The sequence below is a fragment of the Protomyctophum parallelum genome (genome assembly GCF_964188405.1).
Source record: "Protomyctophum parallelum genome assembly, chromosome: 2".
Classification (NCBI taxonomy): domain Eukaryota; kingdom Metazoa; phylum Chordata; class Actinopteri; order Myctophiformes; family Myctophidae; genus Protomyctophum; species Protomyctophum parallelum.
The window spans coordinates 54,331,546-54,358,204 of NC_139699.1; the positions used below are offsets into that span (position 1 = coordinate 54,331,546).

Below are 26,659 nucleotides of genomic sequence, written 5' to 3' on the forward strand. Positions count from 1 at the left end.
ACAGAAAATATGCTATACACTGAATCTGACATTTGTCAATACAATAAAACAAAGACACAAAGTAACATACTTTATTTTCCATATCAGCTTCCAGGTTTCCAGATACAAAATACAAAAAAGATTGATGCACTCTCAAAAGAGATACATACATCAGGTATAAAGTGTACAGCATGAACTCCTTTCTCAGTTTGTAACATTTCTTCTAGCAGATTCAGCTAGGCTGGTAACAGATTCATTGTCTCCACCAGGCCGAAGGCATGTGGGGAGAGTATGTTTTGCACTCCGTCCGTCCGTTTGTGTGTCCGTCCGTGTGTCCGTCCGTGTGTCCGTCCGTGTGTCCGTGACCAGCTAATCTCGGCCACCGTTAACCCGGTCGATGCCAAATTTTGCACACACACTCCCTGGATGCCAACGATGAACCTCTGCCCCAAACTTTCCAGAACGGCCTGTTATAGCGCCACCAAGAGGCCGCTAAGCTAATCTCGGCCACCGTTAACCCGCTCGATGCCACATTTTGCACACACACTCCCTGGATGCCAACGATGAACCTCTGCCCCAAACTTTCCACAACGGCCTGTTATAGCGCCACCAGGAGGCCGCTTTGTGCAAAACAAGTTTTTGCACAGTACACCTACAGATTTTGTCCAAACATCACGCAAATTGGTACACAGTCTCTCTAGAGCCGTTCAACGAAACGGGTCTTTCAGATTTATCAGACTCCATCCTGATTGGTTAAGATTGGCTTCCAAAGTTCACAGGAGTGCTCAGTTTCAAACAAAATGCTGCAAATCATGAACACATCGCGTGATTTCCGTGAAATTGTGCACCCACATTCCCACTAGGCCGAGGACGAAATGCCACATGAACAATTTCAACTCAGCCTCAAGGTGGCGCTATAACTGGCCAAAAAGTGTTTTTACCTCTAACTGCACGGATCTGTGGATAACCTGGTGGAGACCTGTGCCCGGAAGGGCACTTTTTCTAGTTTTACATTGATTAGTGCCGTTGTGAAAGTGCAGCCATCACAAACATTCTACCAAAGTAAATGTACAATCAGATTCAGTAGTTATTAATAACAGACAGAATTATTGATCAGCTAGCAGGGAGGACTTTCAAGGGGCTACAAACCAGATGGGGCCTTCAGAGACAAGTTCATTCTTGGCTATGATGAGAGCTGTTCTCTTTATAGGAAAAGATCATTATGTCAAAATTCATACTAAAATCTGTCAGTTTAACCGTATGAAATCTGGTATAATATTCTGGGATAAACATTGTGCTATTTTCGGTGAAGAGATTTGGGGTAGATTTCTTGCATATTGTACCGTAGTGGGGCTTTCTGTAGTTGCGTTTGCAGTCTCTAGTTATGGTACGGTGGGGGGGAGTGGGGAAGAGGAGACAGTCTCTAGTTATGGTACGGTGGGGGGGAGTGGGGAAGAGGAGACAGTCTCTAGTTATGGTACGGTGGGGGGGGGGGAGTGGGGAAGAGGAGACAGTCTCTAGTTATGGTACGGTGGGGGGGGGGGAGTGGGGAAGAGGAGACAGTCTCTAGTTATGGTACGGTGGGGGGGAGTGGGGAAGAGGAGACAGTCTCTAGTTATGGTACGGTGGGGGGGGAGTGGGGAAGAGGAGACAGTCTCTAGTTATGGTACGGTGGGGGGGGAGTGGGGAAGAGGAGAGCCTAGCAGAAGGGTGAAATTAGCCATCTATCCCATTGGTCGTATAGGGCTAGTCTCCCATTGGCTTATAGGCTAGCCAATCATGAAAATCTCGCTACTACATGGCTACTAGAGATTTTTATCAGCTCTGCAAGCTGATTAAAAAAAAGGAGAATTAGAGCCCTTGAGACCCCAAGTCAACCTATTTTTATGTATTTTTAAAAATTTAAAAATACATTGAAAGAATCATTTTGGTCTACTTTTAAATTCAGATTACATTATGGGTCACGGCCACCAATCTTTCTCCTGTCCTCATCAAAAGACTGTGGTGGTAACCACTAACCACGATTAAAAATATATATTTATTTAAAATAAAATCTTATCAGTTGATCAAATTAACAACAACCTTTCTATAAATGGCTACAGTGGCGGTTACAGTCAAAATGTTCATATGCATATACAGCTTTTCTTCTTTTTTTAACCCAGAAGTATTTGGTCACATCGGTCCTGTTTTAAAGTGAAATTAATTGTTCACTCAGTCACACAACACTTTGAAGTATCAAGATAGCTTATAAAATGATTGCATTGTTACATACTGTATAATAAAACCGCACAGTATAATATATTTAACTAAATGTACCATTATTGTACCATATTCCATTTGTTTTGACAGCTCAAGATTGACATGGTAAATTCTGAATAAGTAAAAGGTGTTATTGTCCTGAAAACAATACACTCATAATTTAAATACAGCAGTAAACATTTCTAGTAATTATTATACCTTTATACTTTGTTGTCTCATTCCAAATTATTGTTATCTCTCAGAGGATATTGCAGGACGTAAAACGTGTTTAACATTAGCTAGTAAAGAATGAGCTACAAATGGAATGTGCAAAATTGTGGAAAATATATTTCGACATTCTTAAAATTAGCATGAAAAGTACACATATACAGTATACACTTTAAGATCAATATTCCTGCTGTAACACTGTATAGAATTATTCCAAGTGTATTCAGTGTTTCAATGTACATAACAATAGAGTAATACGGTATATGTCAACTGTTACCTGAGAAAGGTAAGTCTACCTCAAAATATATCTTTGCTGTTGAGAGTGAATACGGTTAGAAAAGTTGCTTTCACAATTATGATCTACTTGCATCAAGTAATAATTAATGTGTTGGATTACATTAACAAACTATCCTCAGCACGGTACTTAAAGTGTGTTTTGAATTACGGTTTTGTATAAAATATAAAGTGAAATGAATGATATAGTCTGATTTGATCACTATTACTGTATCTAATATCTAGTCAGTATTTTAACTCAGGCCCGCCATTAGCGTGAATTTGCGTCATTGGCGTTAGTCTGGCCCAACGCCATTGGCGTAGATTCACAGCGCAATGGTCTTTTTTAGTGCTTTTGATCGAGATGCTACTCACATTAGCATTGGGTTGCTAGCTGATGATGTCAACAACAATGGAGTGCACCATCTTGAATTTCGGATCCGTTTCTTTCAAACGCCTTTATCTCCAATTAGCGTCACGTCACGGCTTAAATAGTCAATACAGACATGAGTCCCTTTCCTGGCAGCGTCCTCAGTGGTCTAGCGGTCTAGACGCCCGACTTCTTAATACAACTTTATAGAACTTCACGGGTTCAAACCCCTTTGATGTTTTTCTCAATCATTGATTCACAATATACCAGAATGCACGTTTAATCATAATACATAAAGCAGACAGCCCTGTGATTAAACCTTCAGCATTACATTACACTGCAACCCCACTGTGGCTAATACCTTTTTATTCACAATGCCAAGTTATTGTACTCCTAATAATATATCATGGTGTAGTCTAGCTCTGGTTTGATTGATTGATTTAAATATTTTATTAATAGTTTGTAGAATTACAGTACATTTCAAGCACAAACTCAATACAAAGACTGTTAACTGTGAGTGTGAGTGGACGACCCAATTAAGCATTACACTTGTTTTAGAGGGTCCACATTGTTCAATTCATCAAAAGTCCACATTGTTCAATTCATCAAAAAACAACATTATTACAAACCTACATTATGTGGGATCCTTTAGCTTACAAACGGAGTGACATTTCTGGCCACAACGTGGGTGTCGCTGGGCTGTGGCGCTGCCAACTGACTTTTGTGTTTCCCTCTGCTTCATGATCACCTTTTAGTTCCTTTATTACAGCGAATCAAAGGTGTGTGAAATACTTCTGTAATTAATGACTTGCTGACTATCTCGCGATTTTAGCCTGGATTTAGTGTTCACGCCACATAGGCTATACATTGAAGACCACATGCTATAGCCTACATGAAGACCCGACTCCAGCAGCAGAACTGACAGGTAGGCTACAGTACCAAAAAAAAAGCCCTATCTTGACCACAGAAACGCCCTAAAAGACACGGTATCCTACCGTCGGTATACGTGTAACATAGTGTGTATAAATTGGCAGATTTTATTTTTTATTTTGCACGTCACTTTCTGACTTTCCAAAGGAAACGTTTTAATGCCTTATTGCTGTGTTGTTGGTGATTTGTGGATTCGTTTTAGATCAATCAGGGATCTGTTAATAACTTAATACTGTACTGCAGTCTGCAGTTGTTCCCAAATCCACATTTGTTGAGCCCCCATTAGACCCCCATTAGACACTACTTGATATGTATCAAACAAATTTGGCTAATAATAAATTAATTAACATAATTTCAAACATTAAACCATTTAAACTTCTTCACCTGAACTGACCAGCTCGGTGAAATAACTCAGTACTAAAAACATGTTAATTTATATCAATTTTATTTATAACTGCCAATGTCATGTAAATGTACAACGCACAAAATGTATGTCACCATAACCAAACATGTATTTCTACTTGATAAACCTTATTTATTGGAAGACGGAGCACTTGCAGCATGTATAGATTTTGAGTCTATAATTTTGTTCTAAATACCTTCAAATTGACAAATTGTACATAACTCCTGTACTGGACGCTTTATCGTATAAAGTAAAGAAAATAAAGAACCAGACCACGTGATTAGACAAAAAGTCTCTGCAAGCTGATAAAAAAAAAAAAAAAAAAAACAGTTTCTTACCCAAACTTACAAGTGAAACTTCAGTAGTATTTAACCCATTCTGACCTGAGATCAGATTCATACGAGGTTTCCACATGGACACACACTGGTCTGATTAACCCATTCTGACCTGAGATCAGATTCATACGAGGTTTCCACATGGACACACACTGGTCTGATTAACACGGTTCTGAATGTGAAAATCTGACATAACATTTCTATGTTCCGCATCTAGAGCCATACTGTAAAATAGATTCCAGCCTCACAAGAACTATGCATACATTTCACCTGGGCTGGTGGTGATTCACATTAAATGCCGGCAAAGCCATCCATCCTTTAATCACTTGAAACATGTGAAATTATCCTTTACAAATGTTCAAAAACAGCCTCACAATGCTGTGTTGTGAGTTTGTAGATCAGCCATTTTTACAATTGAACATTGTTGTGCGACTAAGTGTATATATTATGTAGGACTTAAGAGGTTAATTACAAAATGATGTAACAATAACTGAACGACTTCTACAAACATCTGTCAAAGGCATCACAAATTTAAAAAAATTGCAGAGTGTGGTTGCCGCAGTGGCTTACATATGCCCCTCCCACTAGTATTGCCAGCCAATTACAATTTCAAGTCACGCCTTAGATCATGCGTAAGTAATTCGGAGGGGATTTAACCCCCGAAATTCATGTTTTTGCGACAAACGGTTACATTTCTCGCTTTTAGAACTTGGTTGATTGAACCACCCCGGACATGTGATTGAAATGTGGGATGGATTGGACATTCCGTTCGTGATTTATGGCATTTTTTGTGATATAGGCCCCTCCTACTAACTTCGGAAGAGGATTACGGCCGAACGATACGCACTTTCAAAATTCTGCAGTTCAGTTTTAATTGGATGGGTCCAGAGATCACGTGTGCCGATTTCTGTGAGATTTGGACAAAATCTGTAGGAGGAAAAGCAAAAAGTGTGTTTTGGACAAAATTCAAAATGGCGGAAAATCTATCATGGCGGAAATGGGCGTGGCCTATATGGGGAGATGCGTCATGACCCAAGGAATCCAGGGAAAAAATATTTTTTATTTTACGACCTATGGTTCAAGAGTTATAAGCCAAAAGGTAAAGTGGGCTGTTATAGCGCCACCATGAGGCCGACCGATAAAATTTTAGGGTTAAATAATTTTAGGGATAATGTTGAATTATCCCTAAAAGTTTTGTAACTATAGTGATTACAGTCTCCGAGGAACAAATACTTGAATGTGAATTTTTGCCTTTTCCCATTCATGTCAATGGGGAAATTTAATTCACTAATAAATTCATATCAATTAAACTATACAACATTTCTCTTAACAAAATACAAGCACACGATTCCCGATTTTTCCGGTCAATTTGACATATGGCTCAAGTGCGTACAGCGTACAGTGTGGGAGGTATAAAGCGTCAAAATAAAGACTACTCCAGTGAAATAATAAAGTGTCACAGTTACAAGAGTCTGGTTGCAACCACACTAATAAGCACATCGAATTCGTGGAGGTGCTGGGTTCAAGAAGTGACATAGGAAAAGAGAAGGGAACCCGCACACTCATATCATGCTCCAAAAGCATGTTGTGTTGGTTCCACCCACTGACTAGTACCTGTGGGTGTCTTTTTAAGTGGGTGGATCACTCACATCTTGAGTTTGACCAAATGAAGAGCCTTGGCTCGAAACGTCGTCAATAAATATACCTTTTGGATATTAAATCTACCCTTTTTTTTTGCCATTTACTTTAGTTACATTACTAGTATGATACTTACAGTATATCAACTATCAAGTGTATTGGAATTGGAAAGGGCACATTTTATTAATATTAAAAAAAAACAGGACAAAAGGTACCCTATGGTCCCTGCACGACACGTGTGGTGATTGGTGAACCCGAAACCACTATTATTTTCTGAAATTTTCTGTAAAACCTTTAGCTATTCTCTTTGTCACTCTACGGTACTGTATTCTATGTTTATTAACAGTATATGCTTTAATATAATTTGTGACAAAACACTATAGCTAATATTCCTGCCAGCCATGTCTTCACATTGAAATCCAATTTGACATGATACCCCCCTCCTCCCAAGCAAATTCAGATTGATGTTCATGTTGCCAGCTTGTGAAAGATTTGGATCCAGAACCAATAAGAAGAGAGGAAGGTCTGCCAAAACCATTTCCACAGGATTTAACTGCATACACAGACCTCTCTCTCTCTCTCTCTCTCTGTCTCTCACTCTTTTATATAATTTTCATCATAGACTGGATGATAACTGGAGTTGTGTTTTGGCAATAAGTTTGGCCTTGTGTTGGATGCAAAACTGTAGTGTCCCCTCAATCCCTGACCCCTACAGTCATTTTACCAAAGACTACCATTGACAACATAAGCTGAGCAGCAATTCTGTAGACAGACAATTCGGATAGGGTATAGGCTTAATTAGTTAGCATACATACACTAACAGTATGTTCTGTTGTGACAGTGATGTTTGGTTCGACTTGATTTTATTCACACACAGAGACATTAAGAAACATTTAAAATACAGTCAATACATTTTGTGTTTTTATAAAGTGGATGGTGCAGGTGAGGAAAGAAACCCATCTAGGATGTATGTGTTAATGCCACACCAAAATGTAATTATATAAGGAGAGAAATGAAACAAGTTAAACTAATAAACAAATAGACAAACATATAGAGTAAATAATCCAAGGATTTAAATGAACTAATCAATCAAAAACGACAAAAACATACATACTGTAATTAGGCTACACTTTCTTCTGGATACTAGGCTATTAAGGCCTTTTTTAAAGACAGGTAGACAGGTTGAAATGTCTGCCAGGCCAGGTGTAGGTACTAGGTAGGCATTCCATATAGTTGTACACCAATATTTGATTGAATAGCTACTGTCCATTATGCCGCAGTGGTTCCAGACCCAATAGATACATTTTGGTGTCTCCCTGTGACCCAAATATATTGTTGCTATTCGGGCAGAATCTCCATGTTGCACCCGTTTGTGTTCACCCTACTTGATCATACTACACTACAGCGTCACACAAAAGTATGAAAAGTAGAAGATCTACAAGTTCGAGCTTGGAAGTGAACAGAATCTACAAGTTAACACATTGCGTTGTACAAACTTGTACATTTAGCTATTTTGTTTGTTCATGTTTGAAAATGTATGGAACCTTTTTTCACCTGAAATTTCTGAAATTCTTTTGAAAGTTTGTTTCTTGAAGTATTTTTTTCCCCTTACTTTTTAAATAATAAAAACAAATATAGGAAACTTAAAACAAATTGGATAGCCTATTTATTTACTTGTGACCCATTCAAACGGGTCCATGAGTCATAACATGACCCATACATGTATGCTAAGTTACCCATTGTTTGGGGAAACACTGCTGTACTATGGGAAGATTAGAAAGGGATATGTAGGCTACATTGATGATTTGATTGTCTCGTTCGATAATAATGTAGTAATTGTTACAGGAATCTATTTCGACCACATGATTCCCATATACTTGACTGGGGAAGATCTACAAGCTCACAGCAGGTTGCAATGAAACCTAGTGTGAGCTTGTAGGTCTGCCATTGTAATATGGGACTTTATAGTTAATGTGGTTCATGTGTTAAACAATTACGTTTTTAGGATGTTTATATATATAAAAAAAGTGGTCCATAGTTTATAAAATAGCGATGTAGATGGTTCCCTGGACGTTGAATGCAGCTAGTCTAACAAACCTTTTCTGAATTGTAGGGCAAGACTTACTGACAAGTGGACAGACTTTCCAAATAATTCCTAGATTTCATCCCTTTATTGCACACTATCAATTTGCCCGCTCCAAAATCGTTCATCAATTATCACCCGTAAGATTTTACGATACAGTATGAATTTCTTTGCCCTCTAAAAAGGGCTTGACTTCTTCTGCATTATTTTGTTTTAATATTTAGTGATAATTTAATACATTATTTCAGTTGGAACCATTTAGAATGAGCATGTAGGCCAAGGATCTTCTAAACAATCATTTGATTGTTAGTGTTAAGATAACAAAGAAATCATAAAGCTTTCACAACACAGGATGCACAGAGCACAACAGATTTAAAGATGGCTTTATAAGATATATAGATATTTATTTTTTATTTTTTTCAGATTTGAATATTAATGTCAAAAATACATACTATAATTTACACAGTTTGCACTACATCATAATGCTTAGCATGACAGACGTCACATGAGTAGTAACTGAAATATTAATTTAAATATTAAATAACTGATGGTAAACTGAAAGTAAATGTGTAAACACTAAACTAGGGTTACTCTTTCTATTGCAACACTTCCGATAAAGTGGTTCTGTAACAGTACAAAAATGATTAGAATATTACTATTTTTTTTTGTTTCATTTCCAGTTATCGTTGGAAAAGAACAAACACAGTGCGCTTCTGATGATGTTGTCGATTTTCTCTGGCTTGATTGCTTGATCAACTTCTTCAGTGGTCCATGGCTGTTGTTCTTTTTCTTTCCATTTGTTTTAACAGTCACACCAGAAGCTGCCACCAATGTCTGGTTTCAGATGTAAACGACCCCCCCCCCCCCCCCCTCCCTGCTCTGGGTCAAATCACTTTCAATTCAGTCGACGCTGGAAGCGTTTTTTTTTTAAGTTCAAACAATTGGGTATTTTTTTGCCATGAAAAAAAAGGGGTAGGGTTTCATATCCAATCTATGAATAAGAGATTGACAAATGACAATGAACACTTAAGTCATTACGATATGAAATGTAGTTCCCATTTAACATTTTGAAACGAAAGTGATTTGAAAATGATTTAGTCCCAAATGTATACAGGGTAAATGTAGGGGTCCGATGGCCTCTAGAGAGAAACCAATGCTTTGCGCTCCTCTCTCCTGCAAGACGCTGGGGAGAGTACACACACACACACACACACACACAGGTGGAGTAAGGCCAGAGAATAAGAAGGAAAAAGTTTTACCTATGAAATCTGGTACGTAAGGCCCTGTTGGCTGGGAGAGCGGGATCTAAAAACACAACCCCGTTCTCTCGAGACCCCGGGAGAGAGAGACCACCCACCCACGCTTTCTCTCCGGGGTCACGGAGAACGAGGCTAGGTTTCTAGATCTCTCAACGGACCCTCTCAGCTCTCCCCTGTCACATCTGTGCCCTGGGGCAGAGACGGAATTTATAAAGATTTTAAATTTTCAAAAGACTAGCTAACTGTCATCCCTGTCACCCTGCGCCTATTTCACACCCAATTCAAATACTAGCCACACGGGAACTAGTAGGCAACGGAAAAATATCCAATCCCTGGTGATGGAAGAAGAGGTGGTGGTGGTGGTGTGTTTTTTTTTGTGTTTTGTCTTAGGCTTCAGTAGTGGGCCCGTTGGGTGTTTTTCGGGATGAGGAGGAAGGGGCGATGGGGGGGGGGGGTCAGGTAGGGGGCTGGTTTCTCAACAGCGTTGGGAGTATGGAGGGTCAGCGGGCGACTCTGTGAAGGACTGGAGCTCGTAGGCAGCACCGCTGTCCACCTCCATGGACTTCCTGGAGAAGAGCAGTCGGATGTCCCTGTGGAGGTAGATCTTACCAGACTTGGAGCTCTGGAACCTTGAGGACAGAGGGACAGGGATGGAGAGACAAGGTTAAACACAATTACCATATTTGATGTATTTATATAATTTATATCGTTGCTGTCGGGTGAGAAACCTCTCATCTCCATATTTTATTTTGTAGGTGTGTGCAAATTAACGTCCTACTTGATCATACTACAGCGTCACACTAAAGTATCAAAGGTAGCAGATCCAGATTCAAAAAGCTCGAAAAGTGGCGCAAAGCGAGGCACTTTGTGCTTGTAGATCTGCTACTGTGGCAATTTTAGAATTTTAACCCTGAAAAGTTAACAGCTTTGGACATTTGGAGATTTCCACCCGACAGAGACATTATGTGAATGACTATGAAACTATGTTCTAAATTTTATCCCACGATTTTGTAACCCAGTTTTCTTTTCACCCAGTGCCAATTATCTAATGTAATCCTGGGCGCTACACTTCCTCTGCCAACCTGGGGGGGGCAGCGGACTGACATCATGCCTCCTTCTATGCATGAGGAGTTCAAGCTGCTTCTTTTCACCTGACAGAGGGGAATTTCCCCGGCCGGACTAAGCGCGTGGAAGGGACACGTTATTTCCGACCAGTTCCTTTCCCCTCCATCAGGCGCCCCGGCTGGCCAGGGGGAGGTAGTTTTAGAGACCAGGATTACGGCATGTTTTTGTGAGGGTATCTACCCTAGGGGACACGGGGAGTACATGCAAACTCCACACAGAAAGGCCCTATCGCCGACCCCCGCCTCGGGTATGGGCACTGATGACGCGGAGGAGGGAACACGCCGCCAGTGCCCACAGCGTCCCCAGCGGGAATCGAACCCAGGACCTTCTAGCTGTGAGGCGACAGCACTACCAACTGTGCCACCGTGCCCCTCAATGACTATGAAACTCAACTGCTTTTTCTGACATAGAATGTCTGTATGCAGCTTCTTTGCTGATGATGAAAGTTTGTCATGTGCTTCAAGTTTCAAGCCCTAATGCCTACTCTAAAGCCCAAACAACACCAATGGGTCGAGACGCAACAAAACAGTTTTAGTATTCGTCGCAGCGGTGTGATTATATCCTTTTGCATGTCGACGCAAGTGACTCAATTGGTTCAATTCAACAGGTGCTTGCAACTACTTGTGTCTATTCACAACCGTTTGGGTTGCAAGGAGTTGCATGGCAACCCATCGGTGTGGTTTGGGGCCTTTAGACAACGTCGTACGGAAAAGTGTAATGTGAATGGCGGTCGTTCCCACACACCTCAGGTGAACGAGGTAGCGCAGCGTGCGTCCCTGCCCCAGGGCGAGGGGCTTCCGGCTGGCGTGCGAGTCGCGGCGGACGGCGGGAACGGAGAAGGTCCTCTGGCGAAGGAAGGTCTGATGGCCGGCGGGCAAGGCTCGAAGGTCGTACACCACCACGAACATCTTCACCACCGTCTTATTGGGGTTGAATAAGGTCTGGCGGGACACAGGTGAAAACAACAGGGTTGAACAGTCAGTTACTCAAGGCCTAGATTTACACTCTCTCTGTACCCTACGCCGGTTGTATTCAAAAAGAATTCAGGACCCCTTAACCAAAAGAAAGATGAAGCAGGGACCCCCCCCCCCCCCCCACACACACACTACATATTTGTACATACAATTGTGTTGCAGATGAACCTTTCCATTAGATTTCATAGATAGTTTAATTGATTTGTTTGACAGCGCTATCATTGTGTAGCATCGACTTGGATTCATGTTTAAAGTGAATTTTCAGGAAAGTTATCCACTTAAAACCTCAAAACTGGTCTGCTCTTTATTCCCTGTACACCATCCTAACCTCTTATCCTATATCTAGAAGCTTTTAGATCAGCTGATGTTCAGATAACGTTTCCTTCAGAGGGTTCTAAGGTTCAAGATGTTAAAAAAAAGGTTCCTTCCTATCACAGAAAGATTTTGCAGTGCCCCTGTAGTAACTCCTAGAGGCCCCCCCTGTTCAAGACCCCTTGCCCTACAATACGCAAAATGTATGATGTTCTTGTTATTATCTAATCTAAACCAATGTTCTTTCTCTTTTACACAGATGAAGGAATCATAGAATGAGGCTTTAACCTTTGCTTTTATGAAAGGTTTGACCTATATTCAAATAGTGTGTGTGTGTGTGTGTGTGTGTCTCTCTCTCTCTCTCTCTATATATATTCATTACAGATATACAGCATTTGGCATACACGCTTACTGACCAGGTTTAAAAGAGCAATGTCTCATTCAGACATTGCTGTACGGTTTATTCACATGGTGCAAAATTATTATGAACACATGTTTTCCATGTGTTTTGGAACACTTGGGGTTCAGAGAAACTCCAATGGAACACTCGGGTCAGGGAAACTCAATAACTTCCACTAGTGGATCAACTGCCAAGGAAACCGATGGAAACCCTCATCCTGTTGTGTTCCCAGCGTCCACTTCACCAAATTCCCCTCTTTCCCCACAAGGGGCCTCCCTCTCCCCATGTTGCCAGGTATGTAGTAATCCATTCTTTGTTCTCAGATTCAAAATATCGGTCTTTGTGAAAGTCTCTAGCACTGAGCACAATAATAATAATAATGACCACAAAGTATGTAGGATGTTTGCATGTAGGTCATGAACGTGGTGTCAACAAAACCTTTGTTAAAAAAACAAACAATAAAATAATATTGACCAGGAAGGATTCTCACCACTTGAATGGTTCCTGATGGAGGTACACGGTAGCCCCGTTTCCCCAGGGACTCCAGGTTGATCACACCCTGCAGATGAAATGCCACAAAACAGCGTCAGGAATAAATAACAGTACATGAGAATACAGCTTATTCTTTTTTTTTTTAGTTACAGTGAAGACGGACAGGAAAGAGGGAGGAAGAGACAGGGAGAAACACGCAGCAAAGGGCGTCATGAACGGGACTCGAACACGCGACACGCTGTCAGGCCAGAGCCTATTATGTGGCATGATGTGCCTGGACCGCTAGGCCAGCGGGGCACCCCCATGAGAATGTACCTGTACACTGGATCTCAATGGGGGGCCCTTGGAACAGTGAGACTGTGAGATAAAAGGAACCCAGTGGGCCCATCTGTACAGTCTCAGAGTGTGTGTGGATTGTGGAATTAGAGTTAAAAATTATAATTAAAAAAAAAAAAAATATATATATATATATAATCATCAAATGTGGGTCTGTGAGGCTTTTTCTGGGGTTTACTTTCATAAAGGATACAAAAGTATCAAAAATAGCAGCTCGTCAACATGCTATGACGAGAGACGATTTGGGGGTGCTTGGAAAAACAAACAAACAAATAAAAAGTTGAGAACCACTGACCTAATACATAACAACAAATTACCCCCACATGTCATGTACACAAAAACGCACATAAGACGACGCATGCACGCCGGCGGTTTTGACGATCTCTAGTTCTTGCAGATTTTACCGTAGGTTTCTTGACTTCAAAAGATCATTCAATCACACCAGCCCAGGCGGGGAAGGAAGCAAATCCGAAATGGATTGAATTATTGATGGAGAGAGAGCAAAGGGGTACGGAATTAAAGCTCACCATATATGGCGAGGGAGCGTTGTCATCCGAGACACTGTAGAATGACACGTCCACAGGCAGGGTCATGTGACTGGGACAGAAGGATCCGCTGGCGCCCACCTCGGCCGTGAAGCCCTCCACGTTGCCCAGAGGCTCCAGGCGGTAGTTCAGCACACACTCCTGTCAGGACAACAACAGTGCTTCTGTCAGTTTAATACTCCCACAGCATATATACACACACCGTCCAGTTACTCCACAACACGTCATATTGGCAGCCAAGTCTATGACTTGTATTTAGTTTGTTAAAGTGCTCTGAACAAACAATTAACCCTTCACTTGTGTGATTTCTTGTTGTAAATGAATGCCCTGCTTGATCATACTACAGCACAGCATCACACAAAAGCATCAAAAGTAGCAGATCCACAAGCTCGAAACGTGTCGCTTCAGATCGGCTACTTTTTCTGTTTTTGATGAAAAGCAACAGTTGTTTCAACCCCACAGGGACGATAGATACTAGGATAACCATGTTTTCAAACAGCCAAACCAGGACCCATATCCACTTAAGCACCATTTCAACTGTACTGAAGAATAGCGGGTCTACAAGCTCACGACACACCTGATTGCACCTTTCAAGAGAACATGATCAAAACATCTACAGTATGAAAACAAGTATTATTATTACAATTGTGGTGGGAAACAATGTGGCAGTGAACGTTGAAAACAACTTTTTCTGGACACGTTTAATGATTTACTGAAAGCAGTATCGGCATCCCCTCGATACTTGCTGGCTGTCACGCCACATCTCACCCCGCAGCAAAAACAACTTCACTTTCTCATTTGCTGACCACAGCGGGCGGCGGAGTGAAAATGTCAGCAGCCACTTTCACTTTCAGTGGCAGCAGCAGCTTTCAGTGCTCATTGCGGGTTGGGGACAAGCCTTGGCCCCTGTCGTGACTCGCATGTGTCCTATCGCTCTCTCCATCTGCCCTTGGTTTCCTGTCTCTCTACACTTTAAATAATAAAGCAATACATTAAAAATGTATCACTTAACCCATTTAGACCTAACCTGACTCCGCCAGATGGGGGAGTCAGGTTAATTTAGACCTGACACCTTCTAAATCATGACCCAAGTTTTCTGAAAAACTTAAATGTATTACAAGAATCAGATGATGAAGACCTGTTTGGGTTTAAATGTTGTCCTTGATAAAAGTCCATCCAGAGACCTTTCTACAGTGTGCGTACTAACTGTACATCCATTCTTCATTTGTAAACATCATGTTTATCTCAGTATCGTCATGGGAACGCCATGGCTCCGATGTGGATCTCAGACTTCAAGTAGCCCAGTCTTTGACATAATCCATGACGTATGACTCCAAATTTGGACAAGGTTTCAGCCTGATTAGAGCCTCCACTTTTCCAGTCTCCAGTTTTTTCATTGATGAATACATTTAAGTAAACATATGTCATAAAGTATAAAACACGTGGGAAAGACTAGTGGCTTCAACACTGCCGCTATGGCATCGTAGAAGGTTTTTTGGTATAGTGGCAAAAGTCAAATTACCACCCTGATCCCTTCTGTAGTGGACATTCTTAATCCCTCCTAGCATGTGTTCTGTTTTATTTTCTTTCTTTCTTACAACTAGTGGCTTCAACACTGCCGCTATGGCATCGTAGAAGGTTTTTTGGTAGTGGCAAAGGTCAAATTACCACCCTGATCCCTTCTGTAGTGGACATTCTTAATCCCTCCTAGCATGTGTCAAGAAAGAAAGCAATGTGTTTTTGTGTGAGTGTGTGCGTGCGTGTGTGTACTTTTTCTGTGTTTTACCTCAAAGTTGCCCAGCAGGCTGAGGCTAGCAGGTGGAGCGCTGGCACTGAACAGCTGCTCTTCAGAGTTCTCGTCTCTCTTCAAACACACCCTAAAAACACACACACACACACACACACACACACTTGTTGGTTCACATATATACTATACATTTGACTAAAGCTCCAGCTTGCCTCGGGTATAGTTACATATACATACACATGAGTCAACCTGAGTCACAGAGCAATAGTCGGAAGGTCTAACACATGACAAGGATGCAAAATATCATACGGTACTTCCCAGGACAAGGACTCATCAAAAGAAGCAGTGAATTTCAGGCCACATCCTGTGTGTGCTTGGTGAGGGGAGGTGCTCTACACTACAGATCCATGTATATAAAGAACAGGCTGCCATTTTGAGCTTCATGTGTGATTATGAGTGCAGCAGTACACAGGTGCTGCAGCAGGTGGCAGTGTGACAGAGACAAGACAGCATGTTAAAAAAGGTGGTGTAGGTGATAATCTGCTGTTGAATTAAGTGTTCCATTTATTCCCCTAGTAATCATTGCTATAGTGTTCGTTCTGTAACAGCGACATATCCCTTCTGTCCAGCTCTTTAGTAAACAGCAGAGCCATAGAGTTTTAGACAGAGTTACGACAACTCTGTTCACTTCATGGGGCCAGGCTCTTCTACATAGACTTCTATTGAAAAGGGGACAACCGGACGTTTACGGAATGCATTGGAGTCTATGGGCTCGCGCGAGTACATTAACCACGTGACCAGGCTGTTTTCTGCCGCCTCAATGTCTTACTCTATGGCTCTGGTAAACAGAACCTTCTCGGTCAGAATACACATTTCTATCCAATCAGGAGAGATAATACATACAGGATCCTGTTTTTTCCGTTTAATGAAGAGCCGGACAGACAGGGAGTTCCCTGTTACTTGACCAATAATCTATCAATAATTACTATCAAAATATAAAGCTTCAACCTTTTAACAAAAAACGGTGGAGATAAAAGGTAGTTTTTAACAAAGAAACAAATCACTTTCACCCCCTTTAACATGTGACGTCTCTGGGGATATGACCTCACATGTGTTATTGTTATTCATATGTTATTGTTATTCATAGGATATCTTTTTTTCCCTCTTTTTTTGACAGATGAGTCATTGTTGGCGAGCATGAGCAACACTCTCCTCCCAATAATGACAAGACGTGTCTTCATTCTTCATCATGGGAATACCGCGAATGCCTTGTTTTTGTTTTCTAGAATCTAGGCTGTACGTATCGGACGAACGGGAATGGCTTAATTTCACGACACTTCTCTCTTTAACCATTTTAAATTTGGCACCACCACTTGTCAAACAATAGCTCTACAAGCATGTGACGAATTGTGAACTCAAATGCTAAATAGGCATACATTTTGCAATTGGTTGTACCATGAAGTATTATAGGACTTAACCACATAAACCAGTGGACTTGGTTGGTTAGTGTCTGCCCTGAGGTTGGGAGGTCAGGGTTCAATCCACGGGCAAGTCATACCAAAGGCTATAAATGGTATCCCAATGCCACCCTGCTTGTCACTCAGCATTACGTACCCGACCACTAAGGGACGTTATTTGCTAGGTCCATATATACGGACCCCAATATACGGAGTTCCCACTGTGAACTGGGATTTATGCTAACAACTAGAGTTAAGAGTTAAGGGGCTGGATTGGACGAACGTCCCAGTGACATACAGTACTAGCATCATGTCCAGGGGGTGTACTTGTACATCATGTCCAGTGGGTGTACTACAAACTGCCCCACGCTCCTAGAAACAGGAGATGGGCTCCTGACCTATGGGCCAAATGGCTCCCGAGCCTACTTAGATAAAAACCTATTATATACTTATTTGACCGCAGTGTCCCTCCGGGGTAGTTTAACCGTTTTGGCAAGACCTTTTTTTTTATATTATGCTGACTTACCGCATCTGGAGTATTATGACATGCAATATCCTCCATCTATAATAGTTTTTCTTTATTATATGTACGTCATATCCAAGACATTATATCCCTCAATAAAACATTTTCAAAGCAGATGAATTTAGTCCTTTGGACTTAGAGTACTCAAAAATGAACAGAGTCAGCACTGAGACCCACATTGGGTCCCACTAGTCCATGGACCGAGACACAGAGTGCCTTCAAAGTGACAAGAAGCAGAGATGAATGTACCTTTTCCCAGAGGCCCAAGGCTGACCCTTACAGGCAGTCAGAGACGGGTCCAGGTCAAAGTAGCCCGTGGCGTTCTTTCTCTGAGGGACCTGTGACAGACGGAACACGTGGTTAGAAAGCACACAGTGAGAGAGAGAGAGAGAGAGAGAGAGAGAGACTAGACTGTTGGCTCACAACAACGCTTCGGGGTGCATACTTAGTTTAGACTATAGTCATTGCTTAGACATGGGTTAAGGTTAGGTTTAGGTGTGCTGCCCTGAGGGAGGTTAGGTTTAGGGTGAGGGTTTGAGATAGTTTGTAGTTGTAGGACTAATGACTGGTCTAACCAATGACTAGTCTAAACCAAAAACTGTCTAAACTAAGTACTGCACCCCAATGCTTCCGCCTAAACGGAAGTGCGAAGAAACTACGGCTGAACTACAGTGCGCCTCAGACCCACTTCCGTTTCATATTTTCAGGCACATAAATACATCGCAACACTGATAAATTAGTCGAAGCATGCCTAGCTTGCTGCTTAGCAGAAAAAGGAACAGAAAACGATACGCTTTAAAGATATTCTTCAAAATATATTCTGCGTAGAAGTGTGACAAAAACAGCTGTCAACTTGACAGCAGGTGTAGTTACAGACTCCATGTAACAGTCAAAGATTGTGCAATAGTTGTCCGGCTTGAAAGACTACAATGTCAAGAGAGCGTGTGCACGCACGTGCTTGTGTGTGTATGGGGGATTCTGATTTTGGAACATACTCACTCCTGCTACTTTGCAAATGGTGACAGTGTCCATGGAGCTCATAACAGATCAAACTGTACAGGTCTATCCTCACCATCCAGCCAACAGCACATTTTGATTTAAGTTTTAGACATAGACTTTTGAGTAGTTTTCCTTTAGTTTAAGTCTGATACAGACTTATAGCATGTTATGTAGACGGCACTATAATTGCATTGTATATAGTCATAGCACGCCATAGTACATATGTATAGCATAGTAGTATATATATATAGTTTATATGTATAGTCTCAAAATATAGATATTCCACTGTTACTTTCTTAGCTTACGCATGTTTTATGATAAATGCTTTTGTGATGTATTCCCATGCTTTTGTTCTTGACTATTGTAAATCGCTCTGGATTAAGAGCGTCTGCTAAATGCCTAAATTGTAAATTGTAAATTGTAGTTTCAGTCACATTTTAGTCACATGTTGTAGTGTAAATATCATAAGATTTTAGTCGTAATGGCAGATTTTACACTTTGTTACATGCCTTTAGAATCCCATGATTCAAGGCATTATGACACACAACAGTGTGATAAAAAGAAATACGACATTGGTGTGTGTGTGTGTGTGTTAAAGTTGTTCCCCCCCCCCCCCTCTGTAATGAGCCAGGTAGCACCATTAGCATCCCATGTTAGGGTTGATATACCTACTGCTACCTGCAAGCCAACATTGTCGACGCGCAAATGTTCTCCCCTCTAATCATTGTGTATTTCATTCAACTTAATAACAGACCTGGTGGTGAATAAGTGTCCTGTACGTTCCCCTTCTGTGGGTATTGTGTGTGTGTGTGTGTGTGTGTGTGTGTGTGCGTGCGCATGTGAGAGCGCCTGCATACATGCATGTGTGAGTTTGATACCCAGACTGAGCACACAACAGGAAACAGTAGCTCACCAACGGGTCACGTGATGATCTGACATTCTCACTTCAACTGCAACTTAGTCAGATCTGTGGCTGATGAGCCACAGATGAGTCACGACGTGGCTTTTTGTGTGTGTGTGTGTGTGTGTGTGTGTCAACCTTTAGCTAACTAACCACGGAGCCAGTATGAAAGTCAGTCACAATGGGACAGGTTCCTTTGGCGTCTGATGCAAGGCCAAGGATGCCCTTTGACGCGCTATGTTGACAACGAGAAAGTGAATGAGTGTCAGGGTGTGTTGTGTGTGTGTGTGTGTGTGTGTGTGTGTGTGTGTGTGTGTGTGTGTGAGTGTGTGTGTGTCTTACAGGGCTGGAGAGCAGGGGCAGGCCGGTGCACGGGTGGAAGGCCTTTGTCGCAGTGGCATCCAACGAGCGTCGGTTCTGCTTCTTCCAGCTGTTGTTGCAGTGTGGACGCAGGGGGGAGGGGCCGTGGGACCGCTGGAGCAGAGAGAGAGAGAGAGACAGAGAGATGAGGGGAGAGAGAGAGTCTCAGACACGGCGAGTCTCAGCCAGCCGGGCCAGTAAAACAACACCAGCAGTGTTCATCAGTCAAGAGGGTTGCATGCCGATCCCCCCCCACAGCTGCTGCAAACTTGAACACTTTCACCCTTTATGCAATAACATCAAATCCCAAATGGATCCACACTGGGGGGTTTTGAACCCAATTTGACCTGAGATCAGATTCAAAAAAATGTCTTCTACATCCTGATAGTTTTCTGAAAAAAGCTATGTTTCTATGTCAGTGGAGTCGATTTTTCAAAAATAGCAGAGCTACAAGCTCATAGCGCGCCACCGAGTGGCGCGCTATGAGCTTGTAGATCTGCTATTTTTCAATAGCTAAAGCATAACATGATGCTAACACCAAAAGGGGTTCCCGCCCAAAATGGGATAAAAAGACATAATTAGGTAGGAGACCTGACGTTATAGTTACTATCTGAGTTGAGCTTGCTTCAACTGTGGCTACTCACCTTCTCTCTTCTTCACACAGTTCCTCCTGCTTGTAATTATGTGAGGGAAGCTAATTATTTAACGTCAGTTAGTTCCACGTTCTTTGAAACCCAGGCAATAACATTTATTTTACCCTTATTACTGTATATCTTATGAAACCAAATGGACCCTAATTCTACACTCTCAATAGTTAAAGGTATATTCAGTGATTTCACTCAAAAAACCTTAGGTTTCGTTTTTGGCTGTGGGACCCAGCCTTTCGTCCAATCAGGATAGAGAGTCAAAAACGAAACCTACGGTTTTTTGACCCCCAGGGGTTAACTGGGGACAGGGAGGAACTCCTTATATGGCCAGCACACTCTATAGTAGGGAGGATTATCACAACAAAACAAAAAAATAAGTGATATTTGAATTAAGTGAAATCACTGAATATACCTTTAAATTATTGTTAGAAACATCTGCATTACTTAATTCACAAGACATCTACACAATTAGATAATGTAGAAAGAATTGCTATTTTGATCAGCCCGTTATCTCTCCTAATGGTACCACCTCAAAATTATTTGGCGGCCATCTTGAAAAATGACCGCCATATTGGATTTTTCGTTGGCTCGGTTAAAAAAGTTAAAGAGGTGACCCAGAGGCATGTTCATGCCAAATTTCACGCTTGTATCACCAAGTGAAAGATCGTTCCTATTATCTGCTGTACTATGTAGCTCTTAGCCTGAGCTAACGTGTTAGGTTTCTGCTCTAGAGGGGCGGGTCGCGGCTGAGATTACTCCCACTTTTAGACCAGAGTGGCCAATGCGTTCCTCCAGGCTTTCAATTTTTGCACCAACAAAAATGAAAGCCTGGGGCCCAGGCCGTAGCGTAACGGTCTGGGCACCGGACTGGTAATCCAGTCGCAGTGTGCCGCGGGTTCGACTCCCGGACCCGACACGGCCTTTACTGCATGTCATCCCCCCATCTCTCTCCCGTTTCCTGTCAGCCTACTGTCTGTCCCTTCAAAAATCAATAAAAGGCGTAAGCCGCAAAAAAATATCTTAAAAAAAATAAAAATAAATGAAAGCCTGGTACCGAGGCTATGTAGCTCTAATCTCATCAAATGGTGGTCCGTGGCTCAGATGCATAATAAATAACGGGCCTGGATATGAAAAAAGGTTGGAAACCACTGCTCTAGCTCATCGAACGCATGCCGACATCGACGCTTCTAACACTTCAACATTGAGCGAAATGCTACGTCGCTTTGTATCGGCCAGTGTGAACTGAACACAGCAATGTGCTGTTTGTTTACCACATTACCTCTGGCATCTCTATTATGGGAAAAGAACAGAAAAAATAAAGTAAAGAATGCTTGAGCATTTTCCAAAACTCGATCTACGAGCTCCCAACGTGCGGCACTGCCAACGTGTTGTGAGCTTGTAGATCAGCTCTTTTCGTACAACAACGACGACGACAAAGTATAAAGGGCTCAAGTGGTTACTTAAACAAGGCACGTCCTTTTCCAGCCAGGAAGTTATTTAAAAAAAAAAACACACACACAACAAAGTAAATGTTGTGCCAGCCGCATATAGTTTTGAGGCACTGCAGAACAAAATAAACGGTAAGACCACAAAAGACAAAAGAATGGACAAACGCAGAAATGAGAAACTGCTCATTAAAGGCAATGGCTCTCAAACTTGTCTTAATTTTGAGGACTCGGAGAGCGTACAAATACATACATTTGTACACGCTCTCAGAATTACAGACCAGTGAGAACCACAAGCAGTGGTTCGTGGCGTGGACCCCCAGGGCTTTGGGTTTCCAAAAGATTTCACACATGATCACAATCATTTAAACCACACACTCACAGCTTGTAGAGAAAGAAGGGGGGGGTGGGGGTTAGCAGCCGAATACATATCAATCTGGACATGAAAAAGGTTGAGAAGCACTGCTTGTAAACGGTTCATTTGAAATTGAACCCCCTTCTCTCTCACGGAAAGAAATCCCTGGACACCCACACTGTGAGAAGCAGTGGACTAAAACGAGGGTTCTTCTTACCAACAGGTTAGCAGGAGGCGTGGGCTCTGGACTGGAGGGGCAGCTGGAGCCTGCCGACGAGCCACACGTCGGGGAGGAGGGCGCCCGGTTCTCCTGGTCCTGGGGGGCAGTGGGGAGCTGGTGGACCTGCGTGATGCTGTAGGAGGAGGAGATGGTCTGCGTCTGGGAGGGGACGCTGCAGTTCTGGCTCAAGCTCAGACACGACGCCAGGAGGGCCCCGTGTGGCCCGGCGGCGTGCAGGTTGGTCTTCAGGCCGTTCTCCAGAAGAGGGGAAGAGGCGCGCGGTGGTTCGGGGACAACGACGACACCGGGAGGGGGAGGAGGAGGAGGAGGAGGAGGGGGGGTCCGGTGTCCGTCGGGCTCCTCTCGGGAGCAAGTCTGTTGTAAACGTAGGCCGGCCTGCTGGCCGTGGTGGTGAGCGTGGTGGGGGGCGAGCTGCAGGCCTTTGAAGTCTTCAAGTGTAACGTGAGCTCCGTTCTGGGCTCGGGGGAGAGGGGGAGGAGAGCGGCATTCGGTGTTCCCCCCCGGCGGGTCCACTCTCGGGGGCTTTTCTGTGCAAACGGGGGGTGTGCGGTGCGTGGCAGCAGCGGCGGCGGTGTGCGGCGGCGGCTCGTGGCCGTTGGCGACGTAGCCGTTGGTGGCGGCAGTGTGGCGCGAGGTGGTCGACGTGTGCAAGGAGACGTGCGGGGGAGAAGGAGGAGGAGGAGGGGGGGTGGTGTGCGAGGCCGCCACGTGCGAGGCATAGGTGGTGCGCACCGTGTGCGTGACCGTGGTGGTGTGCGTGTGGTGCAGGAGGGGGCCGCCGCCGCCGCCCCGCGAGGGGGACAGCGAGGGCGCCGAGAGGCGCTCCTGGATCAGTCTGGTGATGTCCTGGACCGCCTGGGCGATCAGGGTGCTGTCTCGCTCTCGCTCCCTCTCCTTCTCCGCGTTCTTCTCCTCCTCCTCTCGGTGCTGCTCTCTGGTCGTCTCGCTCAGTTTCAGCTTCCGGCAGGCGGCGGGCTTTGGGGAGGAGGAGGAGCTTGTCTCCCGCTTGTTGAACGCGGTGGTGGTGGTGGTGTCGCCCACGACGGGCGTGTCGGGGAAGGAGGAGGAGGGGGCGGGCCGGTAGCGGCCCATCGTCTCGTAGGAGGGCGGCAGTGCGTCGGCGGGCTCTTTGGTCTTGTTGGTCACGTCGTCGTGGTTAACGCCGCCCCACGTGGCTTTAGGCGTGGCGGTGGTGGTGGGGTCGTGGTGGGGGGCGAACAGGCCCGGCGGGAGGGGCGGGGTGGTCGGGTCGCAGAAGTTGAGCCTCTGTGCGATGCGGGCGATCACCTCCTGCCTCTCCTGCAGCAGGGAGCCTATCAGGGGGTTGGTCTCTGTGGCGGAGGAGGGCCTGCAGAGGGCAAAAGAGGTTGTTAGAGTTAATTAACTAAAACTAACGGAAATAATGTGTTCTGAACTAAAAAAAAACTAGAAAAGGAAAAGAAAACGATAACCAAATGAAACTGTATTGTGCGTTTACAAAACTAACTAAAATGATAGACAAAAATGCCCATAGTTTTCGTTTATGTCAATTTATTTATAAAATGTATCTGTAACTGAATATTCTTTTTTTTTTTAATGCCATCTTTTGCAAAAATATAAACTAGCAAAACCGCTCTAAAAACGAACAAAAATTAACCGAATTAGAGAAAGAAATAAGTCAAAACTAAACGATAATGAAAAATTCCAAAACTATCAATAACCTTGGGGAGAGGCTGCGCGGCGGCTCGGCCAATGAGAAGGCCTTGAAGGCCCTGAGGGGCGTTGGCTCTGGGAGCCCAGCCTTGTTGGAGAGGTCACCGTTGATGAGGTCGCTGACCGGGCCGAGGAGGTCGTCAGCGTGGTGCGGCGGGGGCTCGGGGGAGGAGCCGTTCAGGGTGGGGTACAGCCACCTGGACACAATCACAATCAGGACATTTTAGTTGACGATTATTGTCAAACATTGTGATTGATTAAAGGACCACTTCACCACTTTTCAACCTATCTTCATATAATAGGTCCTCCATATTATGAAAATAATTGCGCAATTCTTTTTCTACTCGGTCTGTGTCTCATAGGAGGGCTATCAAACTGCCCACAGCCCTCCTATGAGACACAGACCGAGTAGGAAATAATCGTGCCATTTTATCATGATTATTAGTGAGGACCTATTATATGAAAATAGGTTGAAAAGTGGTCCTTTAATGATTGTTAATAATTGTCTGTATACAAAACAAACAAATACAAATATGACATTTAAACAAACATTGCGCGTGGGAGCTATGACAAATAACTGAAATATATTAAAAAAACTGAGTGGTGCAACTCCCCCCCACCTGCAACAGTGCAGCACTATCTCTCTCTGTTTCTGGCACAACAGCGCCCCTACTGGTACTCATAGTCATATACTGGTGCTCATTAACGTCACACGGACACATATGTGAACGCATAGGTGAACACGGACATTGCTGTTCCTTGGAGTGGTTGCAAAACTAAAAAAAAAGACTGACAATGACAGAATGCCCATAAACAAAATGCATACTTTAAATAATTACGATGACGACGATGCTGATAATAATAATAATTCTATACTTATACATTTATTTTTAATGGAAACAATTCTAATGAATATGCAAAAAAATTTTTTATTGTGACCAGGCGATGATGTATAAGACCTACCTTGACGTCTTGGCTCCGGGCGGGTGTGGTGAGGGGGAGTGGGAGCGGGAGGGGGTGGGGGAGTGGTGGGTGGTCCTGTGGAACAGCGGGGAGCCCTGGCGCGGAGGGAGATTCACCTGCAGACAATTTACAATCAGTACAAATGAGACCCGAGGCCGATTCTCCCAATGCGCTTTAAAACCCATTTAGGCCCGAGCAAAGATTTGAGTTAAAAATGTCCGTTCTGAAAGAATATATATACATTTGCGACACATTTTCACGATTTTTCTAAAATAGCAGACCTACAAGCTCGTAGCTTGTAGATCTGCTATTTTTCAATAGCTAAAGTATGACATAATGCTTTAAAACACCAAAAGAGGTTCCCGCCCAGAATGGGTTAAATCAGTAGTTCTCACACTTAGGTCTTTCAAAAAGGTTCAAAAATAGCAGATGTACAAGCACCTATTCAGAACGCAGAGCTAAAAATAACACAATATAAAAACACAATATAAAAGGACATTTGAATACAATTAAAACGGAAGAAGTAAAAGCTGAAATCGTAAAGATTATAGTGCTGCCGAAGAATAAGTAAAGAATTAAAATCTCCATAAAAGGCAGCTGCAAACAGAAACGTTTTTAGCTTCTGATTTAGAAGAAGTTGTAGCAGATCGGTGGCGGGTTTCTGGCCAACTAAGCCCCAACTATTTTATACAATTGTCGATTAGAGATATTTTCCCCCCCATCTTCATAAACAATCAAATCAATCAGTTGGATTAACCCATTTTGGGCGGGTATCCCTTTTGGTGTTAGCACTATGTTATGCTTTAGCTATTGAAAAATAGCAGATCTACAAGCTCATAGAGGTCTGCTATTTTTGAAAAATCGAAGAACGGCTGACATGGAAACATAGCTTTTTCAGAAAACCGTCAGGATGTAGAAGACACGTTTAGAATCTGATCTCAGGTCAGAATGGGTTAAATCAATCAGTTGCACCCTCACTTCTACACAACCTCCAACTGACCTGCGGCAGCTCTCCGTTCTGAAAGGGGTGGAGGAGGCCGTCGGTGGCGGTGGTGGTGGAGGGGGGGCTTCTCTTTCCGTAGAGAGGGAGGCCGCTGATGGGGAGGCCGCTGATGGGGAGGTTGGGGATGGAGGCCGTGTTGATGGACAGGCTGGCCATGGGGTGGTGGTGGGGGTGGGGGGACTTGCCGCCGTAGAGGGGCAGGTTGGTGCTGTTAAGGACGTTCTCCTTGGTGGGGGGGTGGTGGTCCTGGTTGTTCCTGAGAGGAGGCCAGGCGGGGCACACGGTTAGTAGAGTTAACTAAAAATGAACTCAAATAAAATAAAAACATGTTCGTTAACTGAGCTAAAAACTGGATAGGGAAAACTGTATTGTGTGTTTACGAAAACTAACTGAAATGATAGATAAA

General features: G+C 43.2%; 1 protein-coding gene across 1 annotated transcript in view; it reads right to left on the reverse strand.

The window, feature by feature from the left end:
• Window positions 1–8,871: 8,871 nt before the first annotated feature.
• atosa (atos homolog A) overlaps window positions 8,872–26,659 on the reverse strand; it is a 59,604-nt gene continuing 41,816 nt past the window's right edge. The window contains exons 7-17 of the mRNA XM_083760113.1: window positions 26,251–26,509; window positions 25,251–25,366; window positions 24,296–24,484; window positions 22,572–23,943; window positions 19,890–20,021; window positions 17,897–17,985; window positions 15,707–15,797; window positions 13,903–14,061; window positions 13,038–13,106; window positions 11,606–11,802; window positions 8,872–10,365 (exon numbers count right to left, since the gene is read on the reverse strand). Coding sequence (XP_083616239.1) covers window positions 10,212–10,365; window positions 11,606–11,802; window positions 13,038–13,106; window positions 13,903–14,061; window positions 15,707–15,797; window positions 17,897–17,985; window positions 19,890–20,021; window positions 22,572–23,943; window positions 24,296–24,484; window positions 25,251–25,366; window positions 26,251–26,509 — 2,827 coding nt within the window. The 3' untranslated portion in view covers window positions 8,872–10,211. The remainder of the gene's footprint in view (window positions 10,366–11,605; window positions 11,803–13,037; window positions 13,107–13,902; window positions 14,062–15,706; window positions 15,798–17,896; window positions 17,986–19,889; window positions 20,022–22,571; window positions 23,944–24,295; window positions 24,485–25,250; window positions 25,367–26,250; window positions 26,510–26,659) is intronic.